At 49.2% G+C, this 27,933-nt stretch overlaps 1 protein-coding gene across 3 annotated transcripts; it reads right to left on the reverse strand.

The window, feature by feature from the left end:
• Positions 1 to 1,592: 1,592 nt before the first annotated feature.
• EXOSC10 (exosome component 10) lies at positions 1,593 to 27,055 on the reverse strand. 3 transcript variants are annotated; one of them, XM_043573736.1, is made up of 25 exons: positions 26,486 to 27,055; positions 23,520 to 23,656; positions 21,481 to 21,604; positions 19,827 to 19,931; positions 19,372 to 19,537; positions 18,878 to 18,992; positions 16,982 to 17,057; positions 16,666 to 16,776; positions 16,321 to 16,464; positions 15,605 to 15,795; positions 14,431 to 14,587; positions 14,129 to 14,277; positions 13,896 to 13,946; positions 13,131 to 13,242; positions 11,062 to 11,112; positions 10,808 to 10,886; positions 10,612 to 10,721; positions 8,821 to 8,916; positions 8,422 to 8,496; positions 6,016 to 6,103; positions 4,890 to 4,963; positions 4,192 to 4,363; positions 3,368 to 3,429; positions 2,386 to 2,462; positions 1,593 to 1,730 (listed from the first exon to the last, which is right to left on the reverse strand). In XM_043573736.1, exons 1-25 carry the CDS (start codon positions 26,594 to 26,596, stop codon positions 1,700 to 1,702), a joined length of 2,664 nt encoding a protein of 887 aa, XP_043429671.1. In that variant the 5' UTR covers positions 26,597 to 27,055; the 3' UTR covers positions 1,593 to 1,699. The 3 variants fall into 3 exon arrangements, with proteins under 3 accessions (XP_043429671.1, XP_043429672.1, XP_043429670.1); XM_043573735.1 differs by lacking the exon at positions 1,593 to 1,730 and adding an exon at positions 2,277 to 2,337; XM_043573737.1 differs by lacking the exon at positions 23,520 to 23,656 and having other exon boundaries at positions 26,486 to 26,599.
• Positions 27,056 to 27,933: the final 878 nt, after the last annotated feature.

A 27,933-nucleotide genomic window follows, 5' to 3' on the forward strand; every position in this document is an offset into this window, starting at 1 on the left:
TGTATTACAAGGTTCTCTGGACTTTCTCCCTTCCTCTTCCAGGTCCGACCCAAATGTGCCTTTCACGAAGTCTCCTCGGGCCATCCTCAGTAGAAAATGATTACTCGCTCTTAAAAATTACCATCTGTCCCATTTTTTAATCGCAGGGACTCTGAGATTTGGGGGGGAGACTGCTTATCGTGCCCCACTGTCCATTCTCTCCAAACTGCATCAGAATCCTGGACTTTTAGGGGCCCGTGGGCACGGAAATGACTTTCCCAGTAGCCCTTGCTGTGGCATGTGACTATAGGCCGGCCAATGGGAAGTGGAAACGGGCAACTTCCACGTAAAGGGAGGTGGGTGTGCGTCTCCCACTCCTTCCAGCTGAATGGAATGCAGATGTGATGGATGGAGCCACGGCAGGTCCCCGTAACCCATGCGGTGGAAGCCCTACGTTCCTGTTGAGAACGGCAGCGCCACACGTAAGTGCCAGAGGGAGGACTGCAAAGTTGTCCCACTAGCTCTGGACTAACTAGGCCTGAGGAGAGAGGAAAAAAACATCTGCTTTGCTAAGCCACCGACGGTTTGGCTTTTCTGTTGGTTGCGACCGTTCCAGTCCTGACTAGGCCAAACATCAGCCCGTTTTGGGCCTGGGCTGTTCTTCGCTGTTCTGCCTGACTGGCTGCTCCCTGGCAGTGCGCCTGCTTTGGCTTCACGGCCCCTCCGGGGGTCGCACACAGCCAGCCCTCTCGATGATCTCTGGGAAAAATTTCTACGAAAATACGTTCTTTGTTTAAGTAGTTGTGAAAACAAAAATGATGGTATATTTTGTGCCTTCTTGGCTTAATATCCCCTCTTGATATTAAAATCAAATGGAATTCTGAAGAAGTTCAACGCTCCATTATTAAGAAGAACATAAAAATGCAAATATACATGTTCAATAATGGTGCTTAACTAGAATGAATTTTGGAATGAGAAAAGATAGAAACTTTAAAGGTGAAAAACTGCAGAAGCATAAATCCAAGTTTGGAAATGAACACACACATAGTAGAAAGCCTTTCTACCAAAGCGTGAAAGCTTATCTCTGTGTGGTAGGGGGACGATATAATTGTTCTCTTTTCCTCATTTCCTACAGTGAACATGCTATTACTTTTTTAATTGGGGAAGTTAAAAAAAAAAGGGGGGGGGGAGACAGGTACAGGGAAGAGACTGGGCCCTCTAGAGGCCACAGTTGGCTCTAAAGCTGTACCAGCCGCCCCCCACCCCTGCTCCACCCCCCCCCCCCCATGGGGTCTTTACCATTTGGCTTTCACTGGCATGACTGGAAGGCATGTGAAGGAGGGAGCACGGCTCATGGAACCCTCTTAAAATGGAGAGTCGATGCTCCATGAACAGGGTGCTCTGTGTTTTCTGGGTGCTGCCCTTTTCTGAGTCATAGGAGATTTTCCTGTGTTCTCTCTCAGGAATGATTCTGGACTTCTCCAGAAATCACAGTGTCCTCCAGGGCACGCTTACCCACAGACAGCCGGAGACGGTGATCTGAACAGGGTGGGATCTGTCCTCTCCTGCCGGAACTGTGGTGGCAGCAAAGGAAAAGTCAGGAACCCGCTTTCTTCCAGTAAGAATTATTTTTAATGGTTTAAAAATGAGTCTGTACAAAACCAGCACCACCGTCTGGTGCTTCCGGTCCGCTGGGGAATTCCAGGGGTCTCTTCCAGCGCTATCTCTTTGGCCAGCTGTGCCTGAGACCTCTGCGGAGACAATATGAAAACAAGAGTTAACTTCTTCCAGTTTGGCTGGAGAGCTGCTCTCAGCTGTTCATAAAACCTTGCAAACCTTAATGCACAACTGGGGGAGCCTGGTTTGTTGGCGGGGGGGGCGGTGGTCCTGGACAACTGAGCTTGGCAGTAGGGTGCCCCCCCACCCTGGCAGACGAGAGCGGGCTGGGGCAGTGCCCTGGGGCCCAACGAGGGTGGCTGTGCTGGCTAAGATCTAAAGGCAGATTCCCTCATCAGGCCACCCCCCAGGGGTGAGTCCTCTGGTTTCAGGGTCTGTCCTGAGGATAAGCGTTTCAGGTTCTTAACTAAAATTTTCTTAAATGACAACCCACATTTACTTCACTGATTTTTCCCCCCCATTCCTCAGAATTGGGCTGATCTAGGAAAATCCCAAGCCTATCTGCTCGGAGGTGACCCCGAGGCAGCTGCGTGGCGATAGGTGGTGAGTGACAGGAATCTGAGTCTGGGACACAGTAACAGCACTCGGCAGTCCCTTCCCCTCCTCCCAGCTCGGCTTTCCTAGAGTGACCGGGAGGGATCTGCTCCAGTGAGGCTCTCTGGGTCTTTCCAGCTGAGACCTCTGAGCCGCTGCTGGGTTTGCGGGGCCACGCCGGCCTTGGCCACATACCTGTCTGGCTTTCCGCTTGGAAAGGACATGCTTTTGTTTCCCACCGACTGTTTAAGTTTTTTGGGTATGGCGCATTTCTGAAAAGATAAAAAGAAAAAAAAAAAAATCACTTTGGCTGAGTGATAACCTGACTGCAGGAGACACAGGAAACAGCTCAGAAGGCCCTCCCGAGACACCAGCACCGCCGGTGTGACTGGTTTTCTCTCCACTGGACGTTTCTGGGTGCTCTGAAGAAAAGGCCGTCCGGAGGAGGGCTCCACACAGGCCTCAGCCTCCGCGTGCAAATTTTCGGCCACTTTTGGCTCCGACTGGCACCACGGCACCCACGGGGGCGAATGCAGGCTTGTGCCGGCCCAGAAAGGAGTGTCTGTGGCCTGCGGCTGTGATTCCCATGGTAGCAAACCGCATGCCAGCCGTTACGGCCTCTTTAAAAAAAAAAGCTGTTTTTTTTTTTTCTTTTTCTTTGTATTGCTGGAAGAGCTGACGGGTATTGTCCGGACTTGGGAAGGGATGAGGTGAGGGCAAAGATATGCAAAGGAAGATGACTGATGATTCCTAGCTGGGCCCTCTTCCCAGCAGTGGAAGAGGAAAAAAAAAAAAAAAAAAAAAGCACCACAAGCACGTGAGAATTCTCAAGCAGATTTCTATTTTTCATGTAAAAATTTTTTTATTTTAGAGAGAGTGTGCGTAAGTGGGGGACAGGGGCAGAGGGAGGCAGGCAGAAAGAGAGGGAGGGAATCTTAAGCAGGCTCCACGCTCAATGCGGAGCCTGACGCGGGGCTCGATCCCACGACCCTGGGATCACGACCCGAGCCGAAGTCAAGAGTCGCATGCTTAACCGACTGAGCCACCCAGGTGCCCTGTCTTTCCTTTTTTCCTTTTTTTTATTAGCTGTATCTTGTGTTTTGTTTTTTAATTTTCAATCAAAATATAGCTGACATATACAATCTCACTAGTTTTCGGTGTCAAATACATGTCTTACCTTGCCAGATGGCATCTGCTTATTTGGATCAAACTGGGAAGAAGGTTTCGATTTGCTGTTTCCTGGAAGGTAAGAGAAGAGAGACGCCAGCGATCACGTACAGGAGTCAGTACACCCAACGGGCGGACTCCTGGGTGGGTGCTCGGTGTTCAGGAAGGGTGGGGCTGTCAGCCTGCTGACCCCTTTACGAGGTGGGCCGATGGCTGACACATTTCCACGTGTCACGCTCCCAGTACAGAAGGACAGCCCGAACACTCGTTTCTCACAGATCTATTCTCAGCTCAGGGCAGGTGGCTACAGCACTGGCTCTTTTTCCACCGAGGAAACCCATTCTGGTCTGCGTGCTGGTCAGATGCCACTGTCGGGAACTTGGGCTGTGAGGTGACAATCCTGCGCTACCTTCTCTCTCTTCAAAGGGACGTGGTGCCAAGGAGGCTGCTCTAGAGTCAGGAACGCCGCCTGTAGCCCCTCCAACGTACACGGACTCTGACGGGCCAAGGAAGGGGAGAGCACCTCAGGGGCGTCAGGTTTCTTCAGTAAACTCCTTACCATGTTTGTGTGTCTGAGAAAATGTGTTTCTGGGCACAAGCTACAGTGAGGAAAGACCACGCGTGCCATCTCGCTCAGCTACCAGAGAGGCCCCGGCAAGTAAGGCCCAGCACAGGAGGGCGGCGCTTTCTGTCCGGGCACTGCAGGCTCCTAGGGCGCCGGTGCCTTGTCCTTCTCGGGCTCAGTCGGTGCCTAGGGCACGCTTTCTTCGCGCTACAGTTCCTCCCCCCTAAGGCGGCCAGACATTCCTTAAAGGGCACCAGTCCCGGCCTCACCAGCAAAAGCCTTGAAATCCGACTTGCTGTAGTCGTAAGGGGTAAAATCTTTTTCTGGCAGATCCGGGTCTTTTGGCTTCTTAGAAGTTTTGAGTCGTTTCTTCTCTTGTTTCTGCTCTGTGGTCCTCGGGTCACTTGTCGTTCGCTCTCTCTTCTTGGCGGCGCTTTCTAGCTGTAGAGGGAAGCGAGCACGGGGGTAGGTGAGACAGACGGACGGTCCCACTAGGGACTCCGCCGCTGTGCTGGCAACTGGAAGGGGAGTGCGGGCCGTGAGTCTGGGCAGGGCTAGGGCCACGTGGAACAAATCCCTCGCTGGAGAATGACGGCAGGTCACCGAGGAAAGATGGGCTATGCGCTCTGGAGGGCTCTAGCGGGGTGGAGAACGAAATACGTACTAGGGCAGAGCAGGACGGTAAGCAGGCTTGGCTGTTAGAAGCTTCAGCACCTTATCTCCTACTAGAGTCAGGGGTACGGTCTGTTGAGCGTAAATTCAACAGAGGAAATCATCTAAGAGGAATTACGATATAAACTTTTTTGAGGGGAAATAAGGCAGGCACTAACTGACAAGCCAAAATGGACGGGGAAGACATAGCATTTAATTTGAACCACAGGGCAAGCCCTCCTGCCATTCGAGGAAAATCCTGGCCACAACCAGGGGCATCGGGTTTCCTAAAAGAAAGAGAAGGGCCGGCACGTACGGCAGCCTGCTGTCGGACGGACACGGCCTGTTCCGCTGTTGCTTTGTACTCTTCCCTGGCCTGGTCCCGGGCGGCTGCAAGAGAGAGCACTGTCTGTGGAGCTGCTGCCTCCGGCAGCCAAGCCTCCTTCCTCATCCGGCTGCCCCGGCTGCCAGGGCCGCCACAGCCAGGGCGTCCTCCCTGCTCCCCAGCCTCCCGCACCGGCCCCTCTCCCCCAGGCTTGGAAGAGCGGCTGCCTTGAGGCTCAGGCCTGGCTGCTCTCCCCACACTCTCAATCTGACGGCCCACCTGCCCCTCTCCTGAGAGCCCAAGCCAGACGTCCACCACCTACGTGACTCCTCCCTGAGGACGTTTCAGATGGACCTCAACCACGGCACATCGAGGACCAGAACGAAACCCAAATTGGCGCCCTGTGCGCTCTTACTCTGTTGCTGGCCACCCTCGTCTTTCTAATCACTCAGGCCCAAACCTTCTGGCGAGTCGGGTGAGGCACGCTGTCAGTGTCACCACCGGAAACGTCGGCTTCCAGCCGCTCGTCCCCTCACCTGGGTTACCACCCTGTCTCCTACCTGGGCTCCCACTCCTGCCCTCTCCACTGGGCCCTCCGTGGCCCCTGAAGATCAGTGCAGGTCACTGCTCCACTCAGACCCTCCAGAGCTTCCCAGTCTGCTGGGAGTATAAGCCGTGTCCTCACAACAGCCCTTCCTGCTCTCCTCCCCTCAGCCGTGCTGGCTTCCCGGCCTCTCTCTGTGCGCGCCCGACAAGCGACCGCCTCGGGGCCTTGGACTTGTGGGGCTTCCCCTGGAAGCAGCCTGTCTTTGCTCAGTGTCACATTGATTAGACTGCCTTCACCAAACGCCACACGGAAGCAGCCACCACTCCCCCGTGCCCGCCCCCAAGCACCTCCTACCCCTCTCCCCGCGGAAGTGTCTCTGGCCATCTGAAAGGACAAACGTTCACAGTAGGCTGTCCACTGTCCCCCAGGAAAAGGCAAGCCCCGCAGGCAGGGGCCATGCCGTTCTGTTTGCTGCCATACGGGCACTTTGTTGAACAAACAGAATGATGTCCAAGGCCCGTTCTTTGACAGACACACCGACGGGCTGACTTACAAGGAAGTGAGCACTACCTGTTTGCTCCGCTGCCTTCTCCTTGGCAATTTCTTTAGATTCTTTGCGTACCTGCACCTGGCTCGCCAGCTTCCAATGGTTGCTGATCTACAATGAAAACAAACAAGACAAAAACGCTCTGAAACTCAGCCACCCAGGAACGCTGTATTTTTTTAATGGGGTGATACCGGACATGCTAACCTAACAACTACACACGTTCTAAGTCAGAAGTTCCAAATCTGATGACACACACACAAAAAAATCCATTTTATTTATAAAATCTTTACCAAGAAGGACAAAGGGCAACTGTATTGCAGGCACTGAGCCGGATGCATTCCCATCCGTTGTCTCATTCAATCCCTTCTAATAATCCCCGGGACAAAGGCATTATCATCACCCCCACTTTGAGATGGGAAATAGGTTCAGAGAAGCTAAATAACTCATCTGAGGGCCCACGGTTAGCAAATGGTGGAGCTGGGATTCAAGGCAGGACTTCTCAGGGCTGTTTGCTTCTGTATGAACATTTGCCTGCGGTCAGGACGCATCTCGCTGACATTAGACAGAAGCACGGTAAGGGACGTACAGTTGCCGAATGGGCCACAACTGGTGGGGGAAGAGGGGGAGAAGGCATAAGATCCACCTGACTCCCCATTTCTAAAGGCAGGAGGCTAACCACCAGCGACAGGGCAGGGGCCCGTCAGGTTTCTGGCCTGACCCTTGGTGCCTAATGAAAGAGCGGGAGGCAGACGGAGCCAGGCCGTCCATCTGACTGGAGCAGGAACTTCCTGCAGGAAGGAAGAAGGCTTTTAACAGACAATTAACAACGCTGGCTCCCAGGAACATCTCATGGGGCTCCAGGGAAGGTATTTCCTTATTCCTCATTATGCTATTAAAAACAAACCAAACAACAGAAGACAGAGTGTTTTAAATTTAAGCTGTCATCTATAAGAGCCTTAAAGTAATATTCATATATAAAAATGCATCAAGCTGATCTACAAAGAACTTATCAAACTCAACACTCAAAAAACAAATAATCCAGTGAAGAAATGGGCAAAAGATATTAATAGACACTTCTCCAAAGAAGACATCCAGGTGGCCAACCGACACATGAAAAAATGCTCCACTTCACTCATCATCAGGGAAAGACAAATCAAAGCCACAGTGAGATACCACCTCACCCCTGTCAGAATGGCTAACGTTAACAACTCAGGCAACAACAGATGTTGGCGAGGATGCGGAGAGAGAGGATCTCTTTTGCATTGTTGGTGGGAATGCAAACTGGTGCAGCCACTCTGGGAAACAGTATGGAGGTTCCTCAAAAAATTAAAAATGGAACTACCCTACGACCCAGCAATCGCACTACTAAGTATTTATCCGAGGGATACAGGTGTGCTCTTTCGAAGGGACACATGCACCCCCATGTTTATAGCAGTGCTGTCGACAATAGCCAAAGGATGGAAAGAGCCCAGATGTCCATCGATGGATGAATGGATAAAGAAGATGTGGTATATATATACAATGGAGTATTACTCGGCAATCAGAAAGAATGACATCTTGCCATTTGCAACTATGTGGATGGAACTGGAGGCTATTATGCTAAGCGAAATTAGTCAGAGAAAGACAAATATCATATGACTTCACTCATATGAGGACTTTAAGAAACAAAACAGACAAACATAAGGGAAGGGAAACAAAAATAACATAGAAACGGGGAGGGGGACAAAACATAAGAGACTCTTAAATATGGAGAACAAACAGAGGGTTACTGGAGGGGGTGTGTGTGGGGGGGGATGGGCTAAATGGGTCAGGGGCATTGAGGAATCTACCCTGAAATCATTGTACTATATGCTAATTAACTTGGATGTAAATTAAAAAAAAAAGGAAAAAAAGGAAAAAAAGGCATCAAGCTGTACACCTAACATCTGTGCACTTTGTGACATATAAATTAAACTTCAATTAAAACCAAAAGCCTCAGGGCACCTGGGTGGCTCAGTCGGTTGAGCGTCTGACTTCGGCTCAGGTCATGATCTCACAGTTCGTAGGTTCGAGCCCCGTGTCACAAGCTCTGTGCTGACGGCTCAGAGCCTGGAGCCTGCTTCAGACTCTGTGTCTCCCCCTCTCTCTGCCCCTCCCCTGCTCACGCTCTGTCTCTCTCTGTCTCAAATTAAAAAACAAAAACAACAACAAAAAAAAAATTAAAAAAAACCCCAAAAGCCTCTTTCTTAAAAGGTTCCCAAATGCTTCTGAAAGTCAGAATAAAGTTCTCGCCTCTCTCTCTAGAAGCTATGCTTATATGTATTTATATATAAAGCGTTTTCTGTATTCAGGAGGTTCAAGATGGGCTTAAGACAAGAGCTAGTTCAGATAATTAAGAAGTCTCCTTTTCCTAGAAAGTCACTCTTGGAAAGGATGGTGAGTCCACTTACTTCATAGATTTTTGATGACGGATCAAACTTCGCTGCCTGAGAAACGTGAGCGCGGCGTTCGAGAGAAGGCAGAAACTGGAGGGACAGAAACAGTCGTGTTAAAGGCGGTCAGGAACTGGACGGGGGGTTTCGGTTGGTGTCAGCATGGGAGGCCTCGTTCAGAGCATCAGCCGAGCCATAGCTCACTGGCATTTGAGCGAGGTATCCTTGCCGGTTTCATCTGAGAAGATCCCGACTCCATCCCAACCTGGACACCAGGGACAACGAACGGACACACTGGATTCAGGGGCTCCCTCTTTCCTGGGCTGTCGGCCTCTTTTCCAGGCAAAAGGCCCCTACAGCGGCAGAAACCTCTGCCTGTTCCGTCAGCACTCAACTAGATACACAACGCTTACTTACCATCCTAAATGGATTTTCAAAGGACTCCATTATGTTCTGGGCTTTCTTCTGTGCAACTGTTAGTGGGCCCTTTCCACTCTCTTCAGCACTAGGTTCCTGCAGGGACAAACAGAAAACGATCAACTCATCATCGTCATCATTTTGTGGGAATACGATACAAGCAATGGCATAATCGTAACAGTAATAAGAATACTGGCTAATTTTTTAGGGCTCTTGTCTGCATAAAGCACTGTAATAGCCTGTAATAGCACACAGTGGGGTGTACTTAACATCTATTTATTAAACCAATGAACTCTCACTGTGTCCTTACAGACCATTAAAGTATGTGGTATTATTCTCCCCATCTTACAGATGAGGAAACTGAGGCACAGAGAGGCTAGGTCTTCCAGACCCCGACGGCTAACAGCGGCACAATGAGGACTTTAAACTTAGGTCCATCTGGCTCTAGAACTCGAGGTTGTAACCGGACACTCACAAATGAAAAAAATTACACACTTTTGCAGGGAATCAGGACAATTCTGCACCAGGGTGTTGCTTCCAACCGGGTTCAGCATGCATGCTATCCTTCCGTGTGCTCTGTGGTAGCAGTCTTGCCACCCAGGGCACAGAGACACGACGGTTTGTTAAGTACAGCGCTTCCGTGTTCACACGGCCCCAAGTTCACGCTCGGATTTGTAGCTGCTGAGTCACCTTGATGACTCAGTTAAAGCGCCCAGATTTCTCTGGTCACGAGTTACTGAAGCCAGACCCAATCTAAGTTTATGTGATTAAGTGAGAAAGTTAACTCTCAGGCACCACGTCTCGCAGGTGGCATTCTGTCTTCCTGGCTGCGGCCTCGCGCTCTGGGGTGATTCTGGAACCTACGGAACCGCCCAGCTGTTTCTTACGTGAACACCTGCTAAGCTCGATCCTCATCTTTGTCCAAATGGATCAGACGCTTGCTTCTCTTTTTTTCCAGAAATTCTGAATTTTTCCTCTACCACCTCTGTTGTTGGCAGTATTCAGTCTTACCTGTGTATTTTCCCTTCATCCTGGTCATTTTGGTATCTACCTATCTTGACCAACAACCACACCATTCATCCTCCCTTTGCAAACAGCCTGAAATTCCAGTACTGGCAGAAACACCCACTAGGGAGGACAGACCGGACAGGCTCCGTCACAACCCAGTGCGTATTCCGGGAACACGGCCTGACCCAGGTTGGCCACACTCGGTCCCATACTGGACGGGGTCACGACCTACCACGACTCGGCCCCTCTTTGGGATGGGAAACACGTATCTCCCCGCTTCCCAGTGCCCTCATATCCTGCCCTTCGCTTTCCTTAATCGGCCAGTGTAGAGAAACGCATTTCAAAGCCTAACCCTCTTTTGCATCCAGAGCACACGCGGATGGCACCGGGGCGTGCTGGGGCGCAACGAGCTACGCTCACGAGAGTGCTCAGCCGGCCCCTTCCGGGACTCAGGCCGAGCCGCCTCCACTGTGGCCGTCGGGAAGGTCCTGCTTATGGATCACCGTGGCCCACGCCCTCCTCCCCGCCAGGCGTTAGCGCTCTCGTCAAGATGTTAACCCTTCCTCGAGGATCTCTTCACACAGAGCTCAGGAGACAATCCTCCGCCCATCTCTCACAGACTGCTTAGCAGATCTGTCTCCACGCCTGTCCCCTCCGGCCTGGGTTTTACTTCTGGCATTAGCGTCCACAGTGGATGCGACGCTCCAGGCATACAGCCTGTCTGGTAAAGCCAACAAATCCCTGCCGGTCTACATCACCTCACCGGCGAGTCCCACTACTCACGTTAAATAACGTGATGACAGCGGTAGCGATCAGGCATTTGGTCTCTGGAGGGGCGTCCTCCTCTCTTTGGTCAGGGAAGAGGCTTGCCTGTTTCTGCACGGGCACGGGCCCTACAGGGATGGAAGCCAGTAAGGTCAAAGCCTAGCGGACAGCGTGCAAGGCAGTTTCCAGGACATTCCAGAGGCCTCTACGTTACCGTCGCTTGCGACGACAGGGTAGCCATCTGAAGGGGCGTGGGAGCAGTCGTGGGGTCCAAAGAGAACATTCTCCAATCTCTGCGTCAGAAAGAAACCGACAGGCCTCATGAAAGCCTTGCAAGCGTGCAGCAGCTTTTCACAACTGTGCTGGGGGCTGCCTCGGACAGGGAGGTTTGTCCTGCACCGGCTCTGACTGGTGTCCCCCCCCACCCCGCCCGCCCACTGGAAAGAGAGGACAGATGCAGGACCATACCTCGGGACTGGGCAGCGGGCTGGTCTTTTTCACGCCGGTTGCCACTTCAGACTGAGGAGGAAAAATAAAAAGCATCTGAGGAAAGGTACGCCAGTGGGGCGCCCGCACGTGTTTCCCTGGCATAGACTGTGCCCTTCACTAGACTGTCGTTCACGAGCCCAGAGATTTTCTTTCGTCCTTCATCCCTTACAGCGCCTGGCGATATGATCAGTTGGTACTCGGCAATTATCTGTTGAACGAAAGAATGAAAGCCTTTCTCATGGCAAGGGACGACGCAGCAGATTTGCAAGAGCTTGAAAGAGATTCTTGTCTAGAGACCAGGGTTTCTCTTTCCCTGGACAAGCTGTAGAGCCAACAAAGGAAACTTTAACACGAGGACTGAGATGTGTATATCTTTACACATCCTAAAGGAATTGATTTTAAGTTTTTCTGGGTCAATAATCTTTCAAAAAAATTACAAATACGGTTTACCATATGCCAATGTTACTACTGAGGCAACACCGTTAAAAATTGTCCCCTTCTCGGGGCGCCTGGGTGGCGCAGTCGGTTAAGCGTCCGACTTCAGCCAGGTCACGATCTCGCGGTCCGTGAGTTCGAGCCCCGCGTCGGGCTCTGGGCTGATGGCTCGGAGCCTGGAGCCTGTTTCTGATTCTGTGTCTCCCTCTCTCTCTCTGCCCCTCCCCCGTTCATGCTCTGTCTCTCTCTGTCCCAAAAATAAATAAACGTTGAAAAAAAAAAAAAAAAAAATTAAAAAAAAAAAAAATTGTCCCCTTCTAGCTCGGAGCCTGGAGCCTGCTTCAGATTCTGTGTCTCCCTCTCTCTCTGCCCCTCCTCTGTTCACGGTCTGTCTCTCTCTCTCTCTCAAAAATAAAGATTAAAAAAAACCTGCTCCCCCCCCCACCCAAATACAAACCAAGACACGTAGATCTATCCGAACATGCTGTAGCATCGACACAGGCATGTGCACACACACACACACACACATCTGCCACTGTGCCCACACCCGGTGCCACGTGCATGGAGATGCAGGTAACCGGACTTTTGGCTGGCTAGCCTGCCTTCGCCTGAGTTTGTCGAAAGTTTGGCATCTCCTTCACAAAATCAGATCTTCCTGAATTCCCCATTTCTATCTGAGGCCCTCCTATTTTCCCAGTCACCTAGGCTTTATATTTGGAGTGAGTTGTCCTAGACTCCACTTCCATTATCCCCAAATCCACAGTCTGAGAACACGCCGGGGTACTTCACCCGGTGCTCAAAGAAAATGGCAGTTGCTTTCATCGTCTGTTACTAATTCCCATCGACCTTTCTTCTGATGGCGCTTCTTGTTCATGTTCCTTTCCTTCCATTTCTGGGACCGCCAAACTCACAAGACGTTATCATTTCACATCTTGGACCCCTGTCAGGCTTCCAAAACATGCTCCCTGGACTGAGACCCTCAATCCATTTTTTTTTAAGTTTATTTATTTAAGTAATCGCTACACCCAATGTGGGGCTCAAACTCACAACCCTGAGATCGAGAGTCGCACGCCCCTCCGAGCCAGCCGGGCGCTGTGACCCCCAATCCATTTTATTCCACCAGGTTAACTGCCTCCCAACAACAGCTAACTGGCCCAGTCATTAGACATTACTTGCTGTCGACTTATTGAAGACAGGATCATAAAATAACAAAGATGAGCTTTAGCTTTTCACTGTCATCAAGGAGACATGTCTACTGGCTTTCCTAGCCCCTATTATTTTCGTGGGGTTAAAAAAATTTTTTTTTTAAATTTTTATTTATTTTGGGGGGGGCAGAGTGTGAGCGGGGGAGGGGCAGAGAGAGAGGGAGACACAGAATCTGAAGCAGGCTCCAAGCTCCGAGCTGTCAGCATAGAGCCTGACGCGGGGCTTGAACTCACAGGCCGTGAGGTCATGACCTGAGCCGAAGGTGGACGCTTAACTGCCTGAGCCACCCAGGCGCCCCTCCTGGGGTTTCTCTTTAGCACGGAGACCAGATCATGTATGGAGAAGACCACAGGTGCCAGCAGACAGAGCCTGGTGAGCTGAGAACCTTTGGCAGCAAAGCTTCTTACCTTCAGCAGGGGCATCTCCCGAGCCTGCTGGATCAAGAGGTGCATCTCATTGATCTGCTGCCGTACGAGGGGTGGAACAGGGTTGCAGCAAGCTATGATGCCCTGGGGTTCCCTGAAGACAAGGAAGGACAAACTCATCACCCCGGGACATGGCCCTCCGAGGCTTCCAGACAAGCACGGTGATCGGGGAAGCCCGAGCGCTACGGCTGAGGGGAAGACCAGGGAGACGAGCTCCTAGCGGGGGGCAGTCGGGGCCAGCCGCTTCCGCATGTGCTCTCTGCTGCGGCAAGCTTGGAGGAGGTGGCCCCTGCAGCCTGCCTCCGGCTAACAGGGAGAGCTGGAGAGGGGCACCACAGCCCTGCCGAGCCGCTGCACTGCAACGGGGTCAACAAGAGATGACGAATTTGGATTCTCTGCGTATGCTTCAATGAACATCATAAAGCATTCAAAACCCCAAGATTCCAAATTACAGAGGAGAGCATCTGTGACACTTTCCTCCCTTCAGAGTGGGTACTGGAGGCTCAGACTCACAGCGGATCCGATCTGAGGCGTAACCATTGAAAACGGCTGCAGTTCAGAAGCTTTAGTTCCTACTGGGCAGTCCAAGGGAGGAAATTCTGAATCCTTGGACTCGTGAACTTCCTTAGAGCACTCATTTTCTCTGAGTCAACAGCACTGGGGTAATAACTATCAGAGAGGCTGATTTTTGAAGGATAAAATTTCTCTGTTGAGAAAGTCAACATATTTATCAGTTCTCAGACTCACTTGGGCAGTTCTTCAGCTATCTTTAGCATCATGTGGTTTGGCAGGACGTATCTGGAACAAAACACACAGTGGTAGCACGTTAAATTCAGCCAGCGAGCCCCATTAAAAGGCTACAACCCGGGAGGGGAAAACGTAACACACTTTCAGGGTGAAAAGAAAAAAGCCCATTATTTCCTTGTCACCCGAGCTGCTCAGTCTAGGAGCAGATATTAAAAGAACGTCTAATCCCTTACCCGTAACTTTCATCTTCCCTACGAGCTGTTTTATCCCTCCAGGCAAACAGCAGCTGAAAGGCTGTCAGCTGCTGTGTGTTGAGATGCTTCTTCTGCTTCCTATACAGTTCGAGGTAGGATTCGTCCGTGAAGATAGGTTTGATGAATTTCTGCAATGCATTACAGAACATTCAGGATCAATGGGAATCAGAATTGTGCCCTGGGCTCTTGAAGACGTTTGGCTCTTTTCCTCTGTGTAAAGAACAAAGCAAAGCACGAGGACCCGGCCCGAGACAGGATGGCCGTGACCGCTGACACTGTACCTTGAGGCAGATGTCCCTGCTCCGCTGCCACACCACCTGCAGCTGCACGGGCTGCTGGTTGCCTCGCTCCCACAGCTCCAGCCTCATTTTATCATAAATGTAAAGCAGGTAATGGGTGTCATCTCGGGCGTAGTTGAGCATTTCCTCAGGCAGAGGTCTAGAATTGCAACAGAGGCAATAATTTTGCTGGTTTCTGCCCCGGGTGTGGCAATGTAAGCTATGTGCTCTGAGGGTGCTAATAAGACTTTGGCTCCTTTTAGTATCACAGCCAATACTCCAGTTATGGCGACATTTCCTCCATCTTAACAGGACAAGCCACTGTCTCCACGGTTGGGGAGAAAGGGCAGCAGGTAACGATGTGGTTGAAAATAGAGACCCTGGGGTCCCGAGTTTGAATCTTAGCTCTCAATACCTGTCCTCGGACAAGTCACTGGGCTCACTTTCCTCACCTGGGAAATGAAGGCCGGCACCTCACAGGCTGCTGTGGGGACCACCCAGCACAACATCCCCGAAGCTCTTAGCTCAGTGCTTGGCACATGGCAAGGGTTAAATAACAGGTAGTGGCTTTCAGGCTTTGTCAGTTTTCATCTTCTATCTGGGCTTTGTTAGATCCTCTTTGGAAGTTCTGGTGTGCACAACTGGAGGAAAGCTCATGGGAGGAGGCTGCAAACAACAGCTGCAAACTCAGGAAGCCGGCCACCTGACAGTGATCGAGCTGAGCCCAAACCCCGGAAAGTGTGGCAGGACTCCACCAAAATCTCACACTCTAGTAAATACTCATTATAAGGTGCGATCACCTACATACCTTAGAATTCTTTCAGACCTCTGGGAATTCACCACACACACGCACGCACGCACACACGCACGCACGCACCCATCCCGACTGCAGAGATCTGAGTTTCAAACGAGAGACTGGCAGGGATACAGACACGAACACGGCACACCTCTTCCAACCTCTATTCCCGAGAAGCATGGTGTGATAGCCCTACACACACTCCACGTGGTCACCCTAAAACTTCCAGCTGTGCTGGAAACAGCTGGAAGAAAGACCAGCGACATTCAACTCAAGGTTTGGCTAACGTCACAGTCTGAACAAAGGTCTGCGGGGACGAGACGCTGATGGGCACCCATGCTTCCTGCGCCATCAGTATTTCCTCGTTAAGCACAAACTGACCGTATCCTCCAATCAGCCAGCTGAAACTGTTTGTTGGATTCCACGTTGCAGTAGAGTTTCAGCAGATGGTCCAGCGAGTGCCTGCCCAGGTTTAGAAGGCGTGCTGCCTGATGGGTATCGAACATGTTCACTACATACAACCCGAAGTCTTTCTGTAGCCATTCTATGTCTGAATCAGCACCGTGGAAGACCTGAAAACAAAGCCGGACTCAGGGGGTACAATGTGCACGAGGCCACTTGTGCCCCGAAACACACTCTACCTCTAGGGGATTATAACTCTGGAATTAGAAGCCAGAAGGCAGATTCAGATGCGTTCAGTTTTAAACGCTTCTTTTAGTTTGGACCGACAGCCTTCTACACTCCTAACGGCACACTCTTCAAGTCTGAAACTGCTAACAGCCAGTGATTCTGAGAAAACAGCTCCACTGGCTTCAAGGCTAGTCATTAAGTCCGCAGGATCCTGATGGCATGGGCTCACTGCAGGAATCCGTAACATGACGTACCGTCGCCCCGGGTGGTAACGAGCTGGAAGCTGTATCTTAGGCTGTTCTAACTGGGGCTTAGAAACAAAAGCAGTTTAGCGTGGGGGATCCGAGTGCAGGAAATTACAATGATTTCTCTCCACGTCACCAGGTCTACGTTGAAATAATGAAACAGTAAAACGAAAGCACTTAACTCCTGCGCTCATGCGCCAGGGCTGGAAAAGGCTGGCTGACCTTAACGATGGCGGGGTCTGTGAGGCTCTCATTGAGAATGTACATGTCACTTCGGAGCTCCAGGGTGTCGACAATGAAGTCTTCTGTTCGGGTGGAGATCTGCATCAGGCAGGTCAGCCCCAGGAAGCTCCTGTAGGAGTGGTGCTAAAACCCGGAAAGAGGGGAGAACAGGGAAAAATGATCTTGCTAGGCTTTCCTTTACGGATTTTAGGAGGCCAGCTACAAAAGTTACAAGGCTGATTGGTCTCTGCCAAAAAATAGATCTGTTGGTATTAATTTTATACTCCTCAAGTAGGTGCACTCATAGAGGATGTAAAATTTCACTCAAGGTCATTCACAACTTACCTCTAAGTCTACCGCAAACTCCTGACAAGTCAAGAGCTTCTCATTGAGCTCCACCAGTTCGTCCAGGGAGGATACAAAATGGCAGGGTGTTTCTCCCACAGGCCTATATAACTGGAGCATGAACGCACAGGTAGGAAGAGAGAGGAACATTACGAATCATCCTTCGCTAAAGCACAAAATGAATTAGCAGTTCAAGAAATGACTCAAAGTTGCAACCTTCTACTTTAAAAGATATTTAAAGAAAGCCAAGATTGCATGGATTGGATTTTTCCTGGGCTACCTGGCCATCATCCATAAACTCAGTTTGGATGCTAACCTGGGGTTCTGGCTTTTGAAGGACTGAATCTGGTGGAGTGAAGTGATCTAGTTCATACTGATAAGGATGTGCGAACCTGAATAAACAAAACAAAAAGAAAAGTCCTTTTGAGGAGTTTTGTGATTGAAGGAAGAACAACTGCTTTAATCCAATTTGTAAAGACAAATGAGCAAAGAACACTGTGAAAATATCTTCTCTCTATAAAAAGCACCATTATTTCAGTGAGAATTCAAGGGCATCAAAAAAAAAAAAAAAGATCATGTCATACTGGTTCACCCTTATAATGTGATTAATTAAAAATCTACTGATTCATGGGGCACCTGGGTGGCTCAGTCGGTTAAGCGTCCACCTCTTAATTTTGGCTCAGATCATGATCTCAAGGTTCAGGGGTTCGAGCTCCACACTGGGCTCTGCGCTGATAGTGTGGAATCTACTTGGGATTCTCTCTCCTCTCTCTTTCCCTTTCTCTCCCTCCCTCGCCCTCTCCCCCTCCCCCTCTCTCTCCCCACTCTCTGCCCCTCCCCTGCTTGCGTTCTCTGTGTCTCAAAATAAATAAACTTAAAAAAAAAAATCTCATTTATAAAAACCTGAACTCTTATTTCAAAACACTGTATGACTGCCACTGTGGATGATAAAAAAATGTGCAATGTAGAATTCCTTGTGGTTTGGGGGGAAAAAACACAAACCTGTGGAGAGAGAGAGGGAATGGGGCAGGTATCTCAATTGGTCATATGCTAAAGGCTCTATTTTTTGTTTTTCTGTCATCTACTTGCATAAAAACCCTAAATCTCTGAGTTCCTTGAGGGCAGGGCCATGAGTCATCACCTTGATTCCTTTGCACCTGCCTGTGGCCTCATGGTGCAGAGCTGGGGCCGAGGGCATGCCGCTAGGGCAGACTCCAGCTATATGTGAGAAAAAGACCAACACCAGCAAAGTCATTGCCACCTTTTTCTTTCATACGGAAGGCAAGGTCCCTTTGTCTATTTTAAGCAGTTAATTATTCTTTTTTAAATTTTAATTAATTTTTAAAAGTTTATTTATTTCAAGAGAGTGAGAAACAGAGAGTGTGTATGTGAGCAGGGGAGGGGCAGAGAGAGAGGAAGAGAGAGAGAGAGAATCCAAAGCAGGCTCCGTGCTGTCAGTGTAGTGCGGGGCTTGAACCCATGAACTGGGAGATCATGACATGAGCAAAAATCAATAGTCAGATGCTTAATCGACTGGGCTGCCCAGGCACCCCTACGCAGTTTTTTGCAGATGCTTACACTGCCAGTGAAAAATGCCGTCTCCCTACTGACTTTATTAGCGGGCCCCTATCTCATGCCTGGTGAGAAAGGCAGAATGTCAGAGAGGAAGGACAGTTTTTTTTTAACATTTATTTTTTTGAGAGAGAGAGACAGGGCATGAGCAGGGGAGGGGCAGAGAAAGAGGGAGACACAGAACCCGAAGCAGGCTCCAGGCTCTGAGCTGTCAGCACAGAGCCCGACGCAGGGCTCGAACCCATGAACCATGAGATCATGGCCTAAGCCGAAGTCGGATGCTTAACTGACGAAGCCACCCAGGTGCCCGTAGAGGAAGGACTGTTTTAAGAAAACTGGAGGTTTCGAGTTCTGGTTGTATGGGAAGTCAGCATCTCTCGGTGGGGGTGGTGGGGGTGAGAGCGAGTGCTACCTCTGAGGACTGGTGACGGTTACCCAAGATGTCACCCGTGCAGGCCCTCTGTGAACACCAGCAGGAGGTTTGACCAAAGAGATCCACTGTTAGGATAGTGATAACAATCACCCATGCTTCAGATTCTCTGTTTACACGGATATATTTTACAAGAGTGAAGCCGAGTGAGAATGCGGCATAAAGGCAATAATCACTCATGGCAGAAAATCCCGACAGGCAAATACTCACATGTCCTGCTCCACCTGCTGGGTTCTCTGCTGATGGATGAAATCAGCCAGGGCAGGGGGGACATCCAAGTCCTCTGGACGATCCTGTGGGCGTTCCCTCCTTTCTTTAGAGAGTGCTAGAGACCCAAGGAGCAACAAAAACGTCATCCCAGGGTGTCTGGGTGGCTCAGTCAGTTAAGCATCCAACTTCGGCTTAGGTCATGATCTCACAGTTCATGAGTGCGAGCCCCACATTGGGCTCTGTTCTGACAGCATGGAGCCTGGAGCCTGCTTCAGATTCTGTGTCTCCTACCCTCTCTGACCCTCCCCACTCGCACTCTGTCTCTCTCTCTCTCAAAAAGAAACATTAAAAAACAAAAACAAAAATGCCATCACAAAAGGGGTGAATACATTCACATCTTGTCTAGTTATGGAGGAGTTAGCTGGCTCCTTCCAAGACAGGGAGGCGGGGGGAGACTTTTCCCGCTTTCTTTAGGCAGAGCCTGCACGACTTACCCTGAGGGAGGGGTTTCTGAGCGTTGGGCTTGATGAAGATCTTAGGAAGAAATGGTGTGTTGGAGTTGTCGATCCTTTCTCGGAATTTAAGCTGAGGCCGGGCGATGTTTTTGGCATGAAGCAACCGGAAAGTTTCAGATTTTGTTTTTTTGCTATATTCTCCTGCCTACGATAACACATACAAATAGCTTATAACACCGCAACTCATCGATGAGAAATACAAATCCTATTTCTGCCTTCCAAAAGCATTCATTTGAGAGTGTGTGTTGTGGATTAGGTTGCAGGGTGCAAAGGAGAGAAGAGGTAATTAGGTTGTGCCTGTCCATGAGAACAAGTTGGGCAGTGGCCAGTTCTGTGTCCAATGAATCAGAACAGAAATGCAGACTTGCGCGGCCAGGGGCCCTATTGTAAAGCCGGCATTAGAAGCTCTAGTCCATCTGAAAAGCCTCCCTCACCTTGCGGTTCCAGCTGGACACTATTGTCTTGGGGACCTGTAATCCTGCAGGGAGGACTGGCTGTTGGTTCTTATTCACACCTGAAGCTTCATCCAGTAAAATACCCTAGGGGCAAGAGACAACAGTTCAGGGTTAACAGGTTAATTATTTGACATTCTTAAGAAATACATTCAGGGGCGCCTGGCTGCATCAGTGGGTTAAGCGTCTGACTCTCGGTTTCAGCTCGGGTCACGGACTCGTGGTTTGTGAGTTCCAGCCCTGCAGTGGGCTCTGTGCTGACAGTGTGGAGCCTGCTTTGAATTCTCTTTCTCCCTCTCTCTCTGCCCTTCCCCCACTTGCTCTCTCTGTCCCTCTTTCAAAATAAATAAATAAACTTAAAAAAAAAAAAGAAATATATTCAAAGAATCATGCGTGGGAACATATATAAACACACACAAGAAAGTCAGCCCAAATAATTAAAACATTATTTGCTCAAAGACAGGGCAGTAATTGACCACTCCCAACCCTTGATCAGTTTCCCTGACAACTCTCAGTTGAACTGAAAATTGAAAAATGATTAAACAGTGTGATCTGGCCCACAAAAAGAATCAAAAAGACCCTAGACTGTAGCTATTAAATAAGGAAGGATGGTACTCAGAGGGAGAATGGAGGGTGTTTTGATCCATTCTGCCCCATTGAAGCAGACATAGGGTATCAGTCTGGGCATCCAGATGACAAATGGTAGCATGGCCAGACTTGAAATCATAAAATATGAGAAACTGCTGAAGGACCCATGGGCATTGAGACTATGAGAGGGATGACTTCACAGGACAGGAGTGTGTGATTTAAATATCTGCAGGGCTGTCACATGGTTGAGGGTTCAATTTGTTTTGGACGATCTCTGTGTATTTCCTGCTGTAGAATTGGGCCTAAGTAGACAATAAGCCAGATCATATGATCCACATCTCCTTCTAATCATGCAAATCAGGCTGTTTAGCAGATAGTAGATAACAGTGAAAAAAAAAAAAAAGACTCAATTTTGGTTAGGCTCTGTACCCAGAAGCCTCTTCTCTCGCAATGCAAATAGGACTTGCAAACCTGGAACGTGAATTTCTTAACAGGCCTCCACTGAGCAGTGATAGGTTGAAGTAACTTATTTGAAGACAACTGTGTTATCTTTGGGGAAAAAAAGCCAACTGTCAGGAAGGGAATGTCATTGGAACAAGAAATGCTAAATTTCTGGGGCGTCTGGGTGGCTCAGCTAGTTAAGCATCTGACTCTTGATTTCGACTCAGGTTATGATCTCATGGTCGTGAGACCGAGCCCCACGCTGGACTCTGTGCTGAGTGTAAAGCCTGTTTGGGATCCTCTCTCTCTCTCTCTCTCTCTCTCTCTCTCTCTCTCTCCCCCCCACTCTCTCAAAATAAATAAACACTTAAAAAAAAAAAAAGAAATGCTAAATTTCCTTTTCATTTCCTCAGATGCTGGGGTTTCTTTTCATATTTTAATAATACAAAAGCTCCTCATTTGTTAATTATCTTTTGTTTTTTTTTAAAAGATTTCATTTTTAAGTAATCTCTATGCCCAACATGGAGCTCCAACTCATGACCCTGAGACCAAGCCAGCCACGTGCCCCCATTTGTTAATTATCTTAAGAGTAGGGTGAAACACTCACCACTCTTTCCAGAATGACGTCGTTGGTATCGACCAGCAAATCAAACTTGTCCTCCAACTCTGTCACTTTACTTCGGTCCTTAATGTTGCTTCGACACCCGTGGTACTGCATTACTCTGCTCATGCTAAAAGGACAAGAAAACCAAGGTTAGTTTGTATACCTTTATTCATTTGTTCCCAGTCTGAGAGAAAGCTTGAAAGGCTTGACTTAGACTGTTCCCGATACTTTGTGATCAAACTAATAGTATTTGCACCCTTATAGCAAAGTTGTGTGGCCTTGGGCAGTTCCCTAAATCTCACTCAGGCTCACTTTCCTCACCTGTCAATTGAAGGGATGGAAGAAATTACTGAAAGCTTCCTTTAAATTCCAAAGAATGCATCATACTACGTAAATAATACACTCCTCATTCATTGCTTTATCATGAAATCTAAGAGATTCTCTAACTCTGTCACATGACAGTTAAACAAAAACACTGTTTGTGTACTGTCTGTCCTCATACTCTTATTAAAAAGCTAATCCTCACGTCCCTGCAAGCTGTATGAGAGACTCTTGGATCTAGGCTTTCAAGTCCCATGTTATTCAAAAAGATTCACATATAGTGCAAGAGTCAATGTTTTTTAAAAGTTAAACTCAAAAGGTACCAAATAACATTTCCCTAATCAAAATCCATTGTCTTGGGGGACCTGGGTGGCTTAGTCAGTTGAGCACCTGACTCTTGATTTCAGCTCAGGTCATGATCCCAGGTCGTGGGATCAAGCCCTGCATCAGGGTCCACTCTGAGCATGGAGTCTGCTTAGGATTCTCTCTCCCTCTCTCTCTCCCTCTGCCCCTCTCCTCCGCTCACTCTCTCTCTAAAATAAATAAAATTGGGGCACCTGGGAGGCTCAGTCAGTGAAGCCTCTGACTCTTGGTTTTGGCTCAGGTCATGGTCTCATGGGTTTGCAGGATCGAGCCCCACGTCAGGCTCTGTGCTCATAGCAGTGCGGAACCTGCTCAAAATCCTCTCTCTCTCTCTCATCTGCCCCTCCCCTGCATGTGCACACACTCTTCCTCAAAATAAATAAACATTAAACAAAATAATAAAAAAATGAAATAGATGAGAAAAATCCACTCTTTAAAAAAATTTATTTTTTTAATGTTAAAAATTTTATTTAAAACATTTTTTTGTTTATTTATTTATTTTGAGAGAGACAGAGAGAGCACGCAGGGGAGGGGCAGAGAGAGAGGGAGAGAGAGAATCCCAAGCGGGTTCTGCACTGTCAGCGTAGAGCCCGATGTGGGGCTCGAACTCATGAACTGCAAGATTACGACCTGAGCTGAAACCAAGAGTTGGATGCTTAACTGAGCCATCCAAGTGCCCCTAAAAAAAATTTTTTTTTAAATGTTTATTTATTTTTGAGAGAGAGAGAGAGAGAGAGAGCACAAGTGGGGGAGGAGAAGAGACAGAGGGAGACACAAAATCTGAAGTAGGCTCCAGGCTGTGAGCTGTCAACACAGAGCCCAACACAAGGCTTGAACTCAAACTGTGAGATCATGATCTGAGCTGAAGTCGGACACCCAACCCACTGAGCCACCCAGGAGCCCCTATTTTTTTTTTTAAGTTTATTTATTTATTTTGAGAGAGAGAGTGCATGAGTAGGGGAGGGGCAGAGAGAGAGGGAGAGAGAGAATCCCAAGCAGACCCCATGCTGTCAATGTGGAGCCCAATACGGTGCTCGATCATGTGATCAGTGAGATCATGACCTAAGCCTAAACGAAGAGTCAGACACTTAACTGAGTGAGCCACCTAGGCGCTCCAAGGGTTTTATTTTTTTTTAAGTAATCTCTACATCCAACGTGGGGCTGGAATTCACAACCCCAAGATCAAGAGTCACATGTTTTACTGAATGAACCGCCCAGGTGCCCCCACTGTCTCATTTTTATATGTTATAGGTCTTGATAGCACAGAAAAATATGATGAAGATCAAACTAATCTAGGAAAAATTATCGTCTTCTTTATATTCATTATTCTCACTGTAATAAAATAATAGAGTACTCACCACTGAAGCAGCCTGTCTCCCTGTGTTTCACAAAATGCCTGGAAACCAGGAAAACTTCGGTAGAAATCATACTCATCGCCAAACTGTGGTAGGCCCCCAGATGCCTTGGTGACTGCCACCACTGACCCAAGAGCAAACTGTCAAAAACCAGAAAAAAAGCATTTTTTGTTTAAAGTTTATTCATTTATTTGGAGAGACAGCGTGTGTGCATGCATGCAAAGCAGTGGGGGAGGGGCAGAGCGAGACAGAGAGAGAGAGAGAGAGAGAGAGGGAGGGAGGGAGGGAGGGAGAATCCCAAGCAAGCTCTGCACTGTTAGCACAGAGCCCGTTCTGGGGCTCAATCCCATAAACCGTGAGATCATGACCTGAGCTGAGATCAAGAGTCAGACGCTTAACTGACTAAGCCACCCACGCACCCCAAAACAAGCATTTTATCTATCTATCTATCTATCTATCTATCTATCTATCTATTATAACAAGCATATTTTAAACACGGGTCCCCATTCATTCAAAAGCTCATTTTTCTCAGGGCGCCCGGGTGGCTCAGTCAGTTAAGCGTCCGACTTCAGCCCAGGTCATGATCTCTCGGTCCATGAGTTCGAGCCCCGCGTTGGGCTCTGTGCTGACAGCTCGGAGCCTGGAGCCCGCTTCGGATTCTGTGTCTCCCTCTCTCTCTGCCCCTCTCATGCTCACGCTCTCTCTCTCTCTCTCTCTCTCTCTCTCTCTCTCTCTCTCTCGATAATAAATAAATGTTAAAATACGGGCGCCTGGGTGGCTCAGTCGGTTAGGCAGCCGACTTCGGCTCAGGTCAGGATCTCGCAGTTTGTGAGTTCGAGTCCTGCGTCAGGCTCTGTGCTGACTGCTCAGAGCCTGGAGCCTGTTTCGGATTCTGTGTCTCCCTCTCTCTCTGACCCTCCCCCGTTCATGCTCTCTGTCTCAAAAATAAATAAAACGTTAAAAAAAATTTTTTTTAAAAAGCTCATTTTTCTCAAGATTTACTATATACAATACATTGTGCTAGACGATGCATCTTCACACATTCAACAAATATTCATTTAGTGCTGATTTTACCTCAGGAACCAAGTTTTGGAGCTTACATTCTTGGGAGAGTGGGAGAGGAAGACTAAATACATACAAGACTAATATTCAAAATGGCCTGGGTTTGGGGATGCCTGGGTGGCTCAGCCGGTTAAGCGTCCGACTTAGGATCAGGTCGTGATCTCACGGCTCGTGAGTTCGAGCCCTGAGTCGGGCTCCCTAGTCAGTGCAGAGCCTGCTTCGGATCCTCTGTCTCCCTCTCTGTCTGCCCCTCCCCTGTGCTCTCACTCTCTCAAAAATAAACAAACATTAAAAAACAAATGGCCTCGGTTTGAATCTTGGCTCTGCTACCTATCAGCTGTGATCTTGGGTAAGTTGTTTAATTTATCTGGACTTTAGTTTTCTCCTCTGAAAAAGAGGCATAATAAAAGTGCGAGCCCCATAGAGCTGTCGTAAGGATTAAATGAGCTAATGAGATCAGAAAAGGTAGTGCTTGGTAAGCACCTAAGTGCTACCATTATTACCACTCAAATTCAGGTCCATGAATTTTCTTTTTTTTTTTTTTTAAACTTTTTTTTTTTTTTCAACGTTTATTTATTTTTGGGACAGAGAGAGACAGAGCATGAACGGGGGAGGGGCAGAGAGAAAGGGAGACACAGAACCAGAAACAGGCTCCAGGCTCTGAGCCATCAGCCCAGAGCCTGACGCGGGGCTCGAACTCCCGGACCGCGAGATCGTGACCTGGCTGAAGTCGGACGCTTAACCGACTGCGCCACCCAGGCGCCCCAGGTCCATGAATTTTCTATGGGAATTGACTTCCATGTTTCCATTTAGGCAAGCATCTAAAACGTAAGAACATTCTAGATCCTTTCACTGACCAAAGTATGACCATCACTGCCCACGACTGGACTTGTGTTTATGTTCCAATTAGTGCCAAGTGGTTCTTTATTTTAACTGTGGTGCGATCATGAGAAAAAAACCTGAAGTGCTGTCATAAAGAAATCATGGTTGGTAACATGAAGGCCAAACGACACCACCGTGAGTTGTGTAACGAATGGTTCCAGTTGGGGGGGGGTGGGGGGTGGCGGGAGAGAAAGGAGGTGGGATACATGGTAGCTGGTGAGCATGAACGCCACCCAATCAGGACCATGGCTAGTGCTCCAAGAACTATCCCAGCCAAACAAATGAATTAATAATGACATGTGCTAATGATGATCCACCTAGCTGAGTGGAGGTTGGGGGAATACACGGTGCTAATTTACAAATTATTTTAGTTTTGTGGATTTGTAAGAGTTATGCACGAGGCATAATTAAACCTACTTTTGTTTGTTCATGTTTAAAAAGCATTACACAAATAATTTAGATGAACCCTCTCTGTGTTCCTCCGAAGAGGCAATGGTAAATGTTCTAAGGCACCCAGAGGAGGCTGAGTTGGTGGCAGCTGTTACAGGTGACATTACACCCAGGGTCTGGGATTATATAGGACTGCACCGCATAAGAGGAAAGGAGGATCATCCCGGCCGCGGGAGAGGAGGATGCCCGTGCGGCGTAAAGCAACCGAGCCCCTCGGGGGAGTTGGTCAGGTGGCTCAGGCCCGGGCGGGGACGAGGGCCCGAGGGCTGGGGACATCAGGGTGACAAGGAAGCCCTTCCCAAGACGCTGACACGGCTCTCCACACCCGAGGCTGCATGGGCTCAATGTGAGAACGAGGGTCCTGGGAAGCGGGGCGTCCCTCAGTGTTCGCGTGCGATCACCGCCCGGGAGGGGAAGTGAAAGACTGTGCCCGGCTCGGACAGCGGCCTCTCGATCCCTACCCGGGGCCGGCAGCAGCGCGCGTGCGGCCGGCTGGGCGGCCGCCGACTGGATCCGGGCCTACCTCTGGCCGACTTCGGGCGGCTCCCGATGCCCCAGAGGCACAGCAAACTTACCTTCACGAAGCTGTCCGCGTCCGGGAAGCCCGGTAGCACCATCTCCCCGTCGGGTTTGGCCGCGCTAGTGGCCGACTGGGCCTTGGGCTCCCGGGGGCTGGGAGGCGCCATTTTTCCCAGCCTGCACGGCTCTTCTCGCGAGAGCGCCTCGGGTCGACGCGACGTGCGCGCACTACGCACGCGCAAAGGTCGTCTTCTCGGGGGACGTGCTGGCTGGGAGTGTGAGTTGCTTTTCGTCCCTGAGCGCCGCGGCGGGGGAGTTTACGTTTTCTCTTTCACCTCTTATCGTATCTTCCTGATAACCTTGTGTTTTACGGTGGGACCCGGGGGATCCAAGTATCCTCATTTAAGGCCACCTCCTCGCAAGCTCGTCCCGTGCCCGCTTCACCCGCTTGGTCGTGTCTCCTGTAATGATGCCCTTTCTCCGCCCAACTGTGAGCCACCCAGGCTTCCTTGTAATGATGCCCTTTCTCATTCCTAACGGCCTACACGTGTGCTGGCATCCCTGCGACAGAGACACAAAACATCGCCGCACACCTCCTTCCAACAGCCGTCACGTTTCTCTTGCCCTTTTTTAGGTAAACTATTGGAGAAGGCGTTTTCCTGCCACACGGGCGGGCCCTCCAACTCTCTTGACCTCCTCCAATCAGTCATTCCCCCCCATCTGCACCGCTGGAAGCACTCTTGCTGAGGCACATATGGGGAACTCACACATTTGTTAAGTGAACCTGGGAAGAAGGGCTTTTGTTCGGAGGGAGGCAGTTTGGGCAGCCCAGGAGATGGTTCGGAAGGTTAGTGGGGTGTAGCCTTTCTCCTAAGTTCAGGGGTGGCACACCTTTAACAATTCATTTGGCTTAGTCAATGTTCAGTAAACATTAACAGATCCCATTATTCAGACTGCCCTATTAACAGGAATATCCTAGTAAGAGAACACTTGTTTTCACTCTCCCCCCTCCCCACTGGCAGGGTACCCTGGCAGAGCAAAGACCTAGCCTGGGTCATTTTAACAACAAATATTTTCGAGCACTTATTCCGTGTGGCTCAACCTAATACCACATTTCAGGCTGTTTTGTGTGCTTTACATGTATTATCTCGTCCTCAAAACAACCTTATGGCCTAGATCATACTATTCTCCATACCGTCAGAGGAGGAAGCAAGCATAGATTGAATAACTGCACAAAGGTAGTTTGAGGTGGAGTTGAGATTTGAAACTAGGCAATTTGACACCACAGCCTTAGTTCTTTCAAACTACTTTACATGCCTCCCAGAGTTTTAAGACCTAACCTACAGAAAGGTACCAGGGCTTGCAAGGATCCTGAAAGTCCTTTGCTACATGCCTCCCTTCACACAGGGTTACGTGAAGCCATCAGGGATGGATAGGTTAATTACGACTGTCCTTAAAGGTTTCCATCAGCTCACCTTCCTTGGGTCAATTCATCTCAACAGAG

Source organism: Prionailurus bengalensis, chromosome C1 (genome assembly GCF_016509475.1).
Source record: "Prionailurus bengalensis isolate Pbe53 chromosome C1, Fcat_Pben_1.1_paternal_pri, whole genome shotgun sequence".
NCBI lineage: Eukaryota > Metazoa > Chordata > Mammalia > Carnivora > Felidae > Prionailurus > Prionailurus bengalensis.

Excerpts from the sequence above, each read along its gene's own strand:
- EXOSC10 (XM_043573735.1), bottom strand. The coding sequence starts at position 26,596 with ATGGCGCCTCCCAGCCCCCGGGAGCCCAAGGCCCAGTCGGCCACTAGC. Across the intron at positions 14,588-15,604 it reads CTGGCTGATTGGAGGATACG|ACCTCTGCCTGAGGAAATGC; the intron begins GTCAGTTTGTGC and ends TTGCAATTCTAG. Across the intron at positions 4,364-4,889 it reads CCGTCCGACAGCAGGCTGCC|CTAGAAAGCGCCGCCAAGAA; the intron begins GTACGTGCCGGC and ends TTCCCTCTACAG.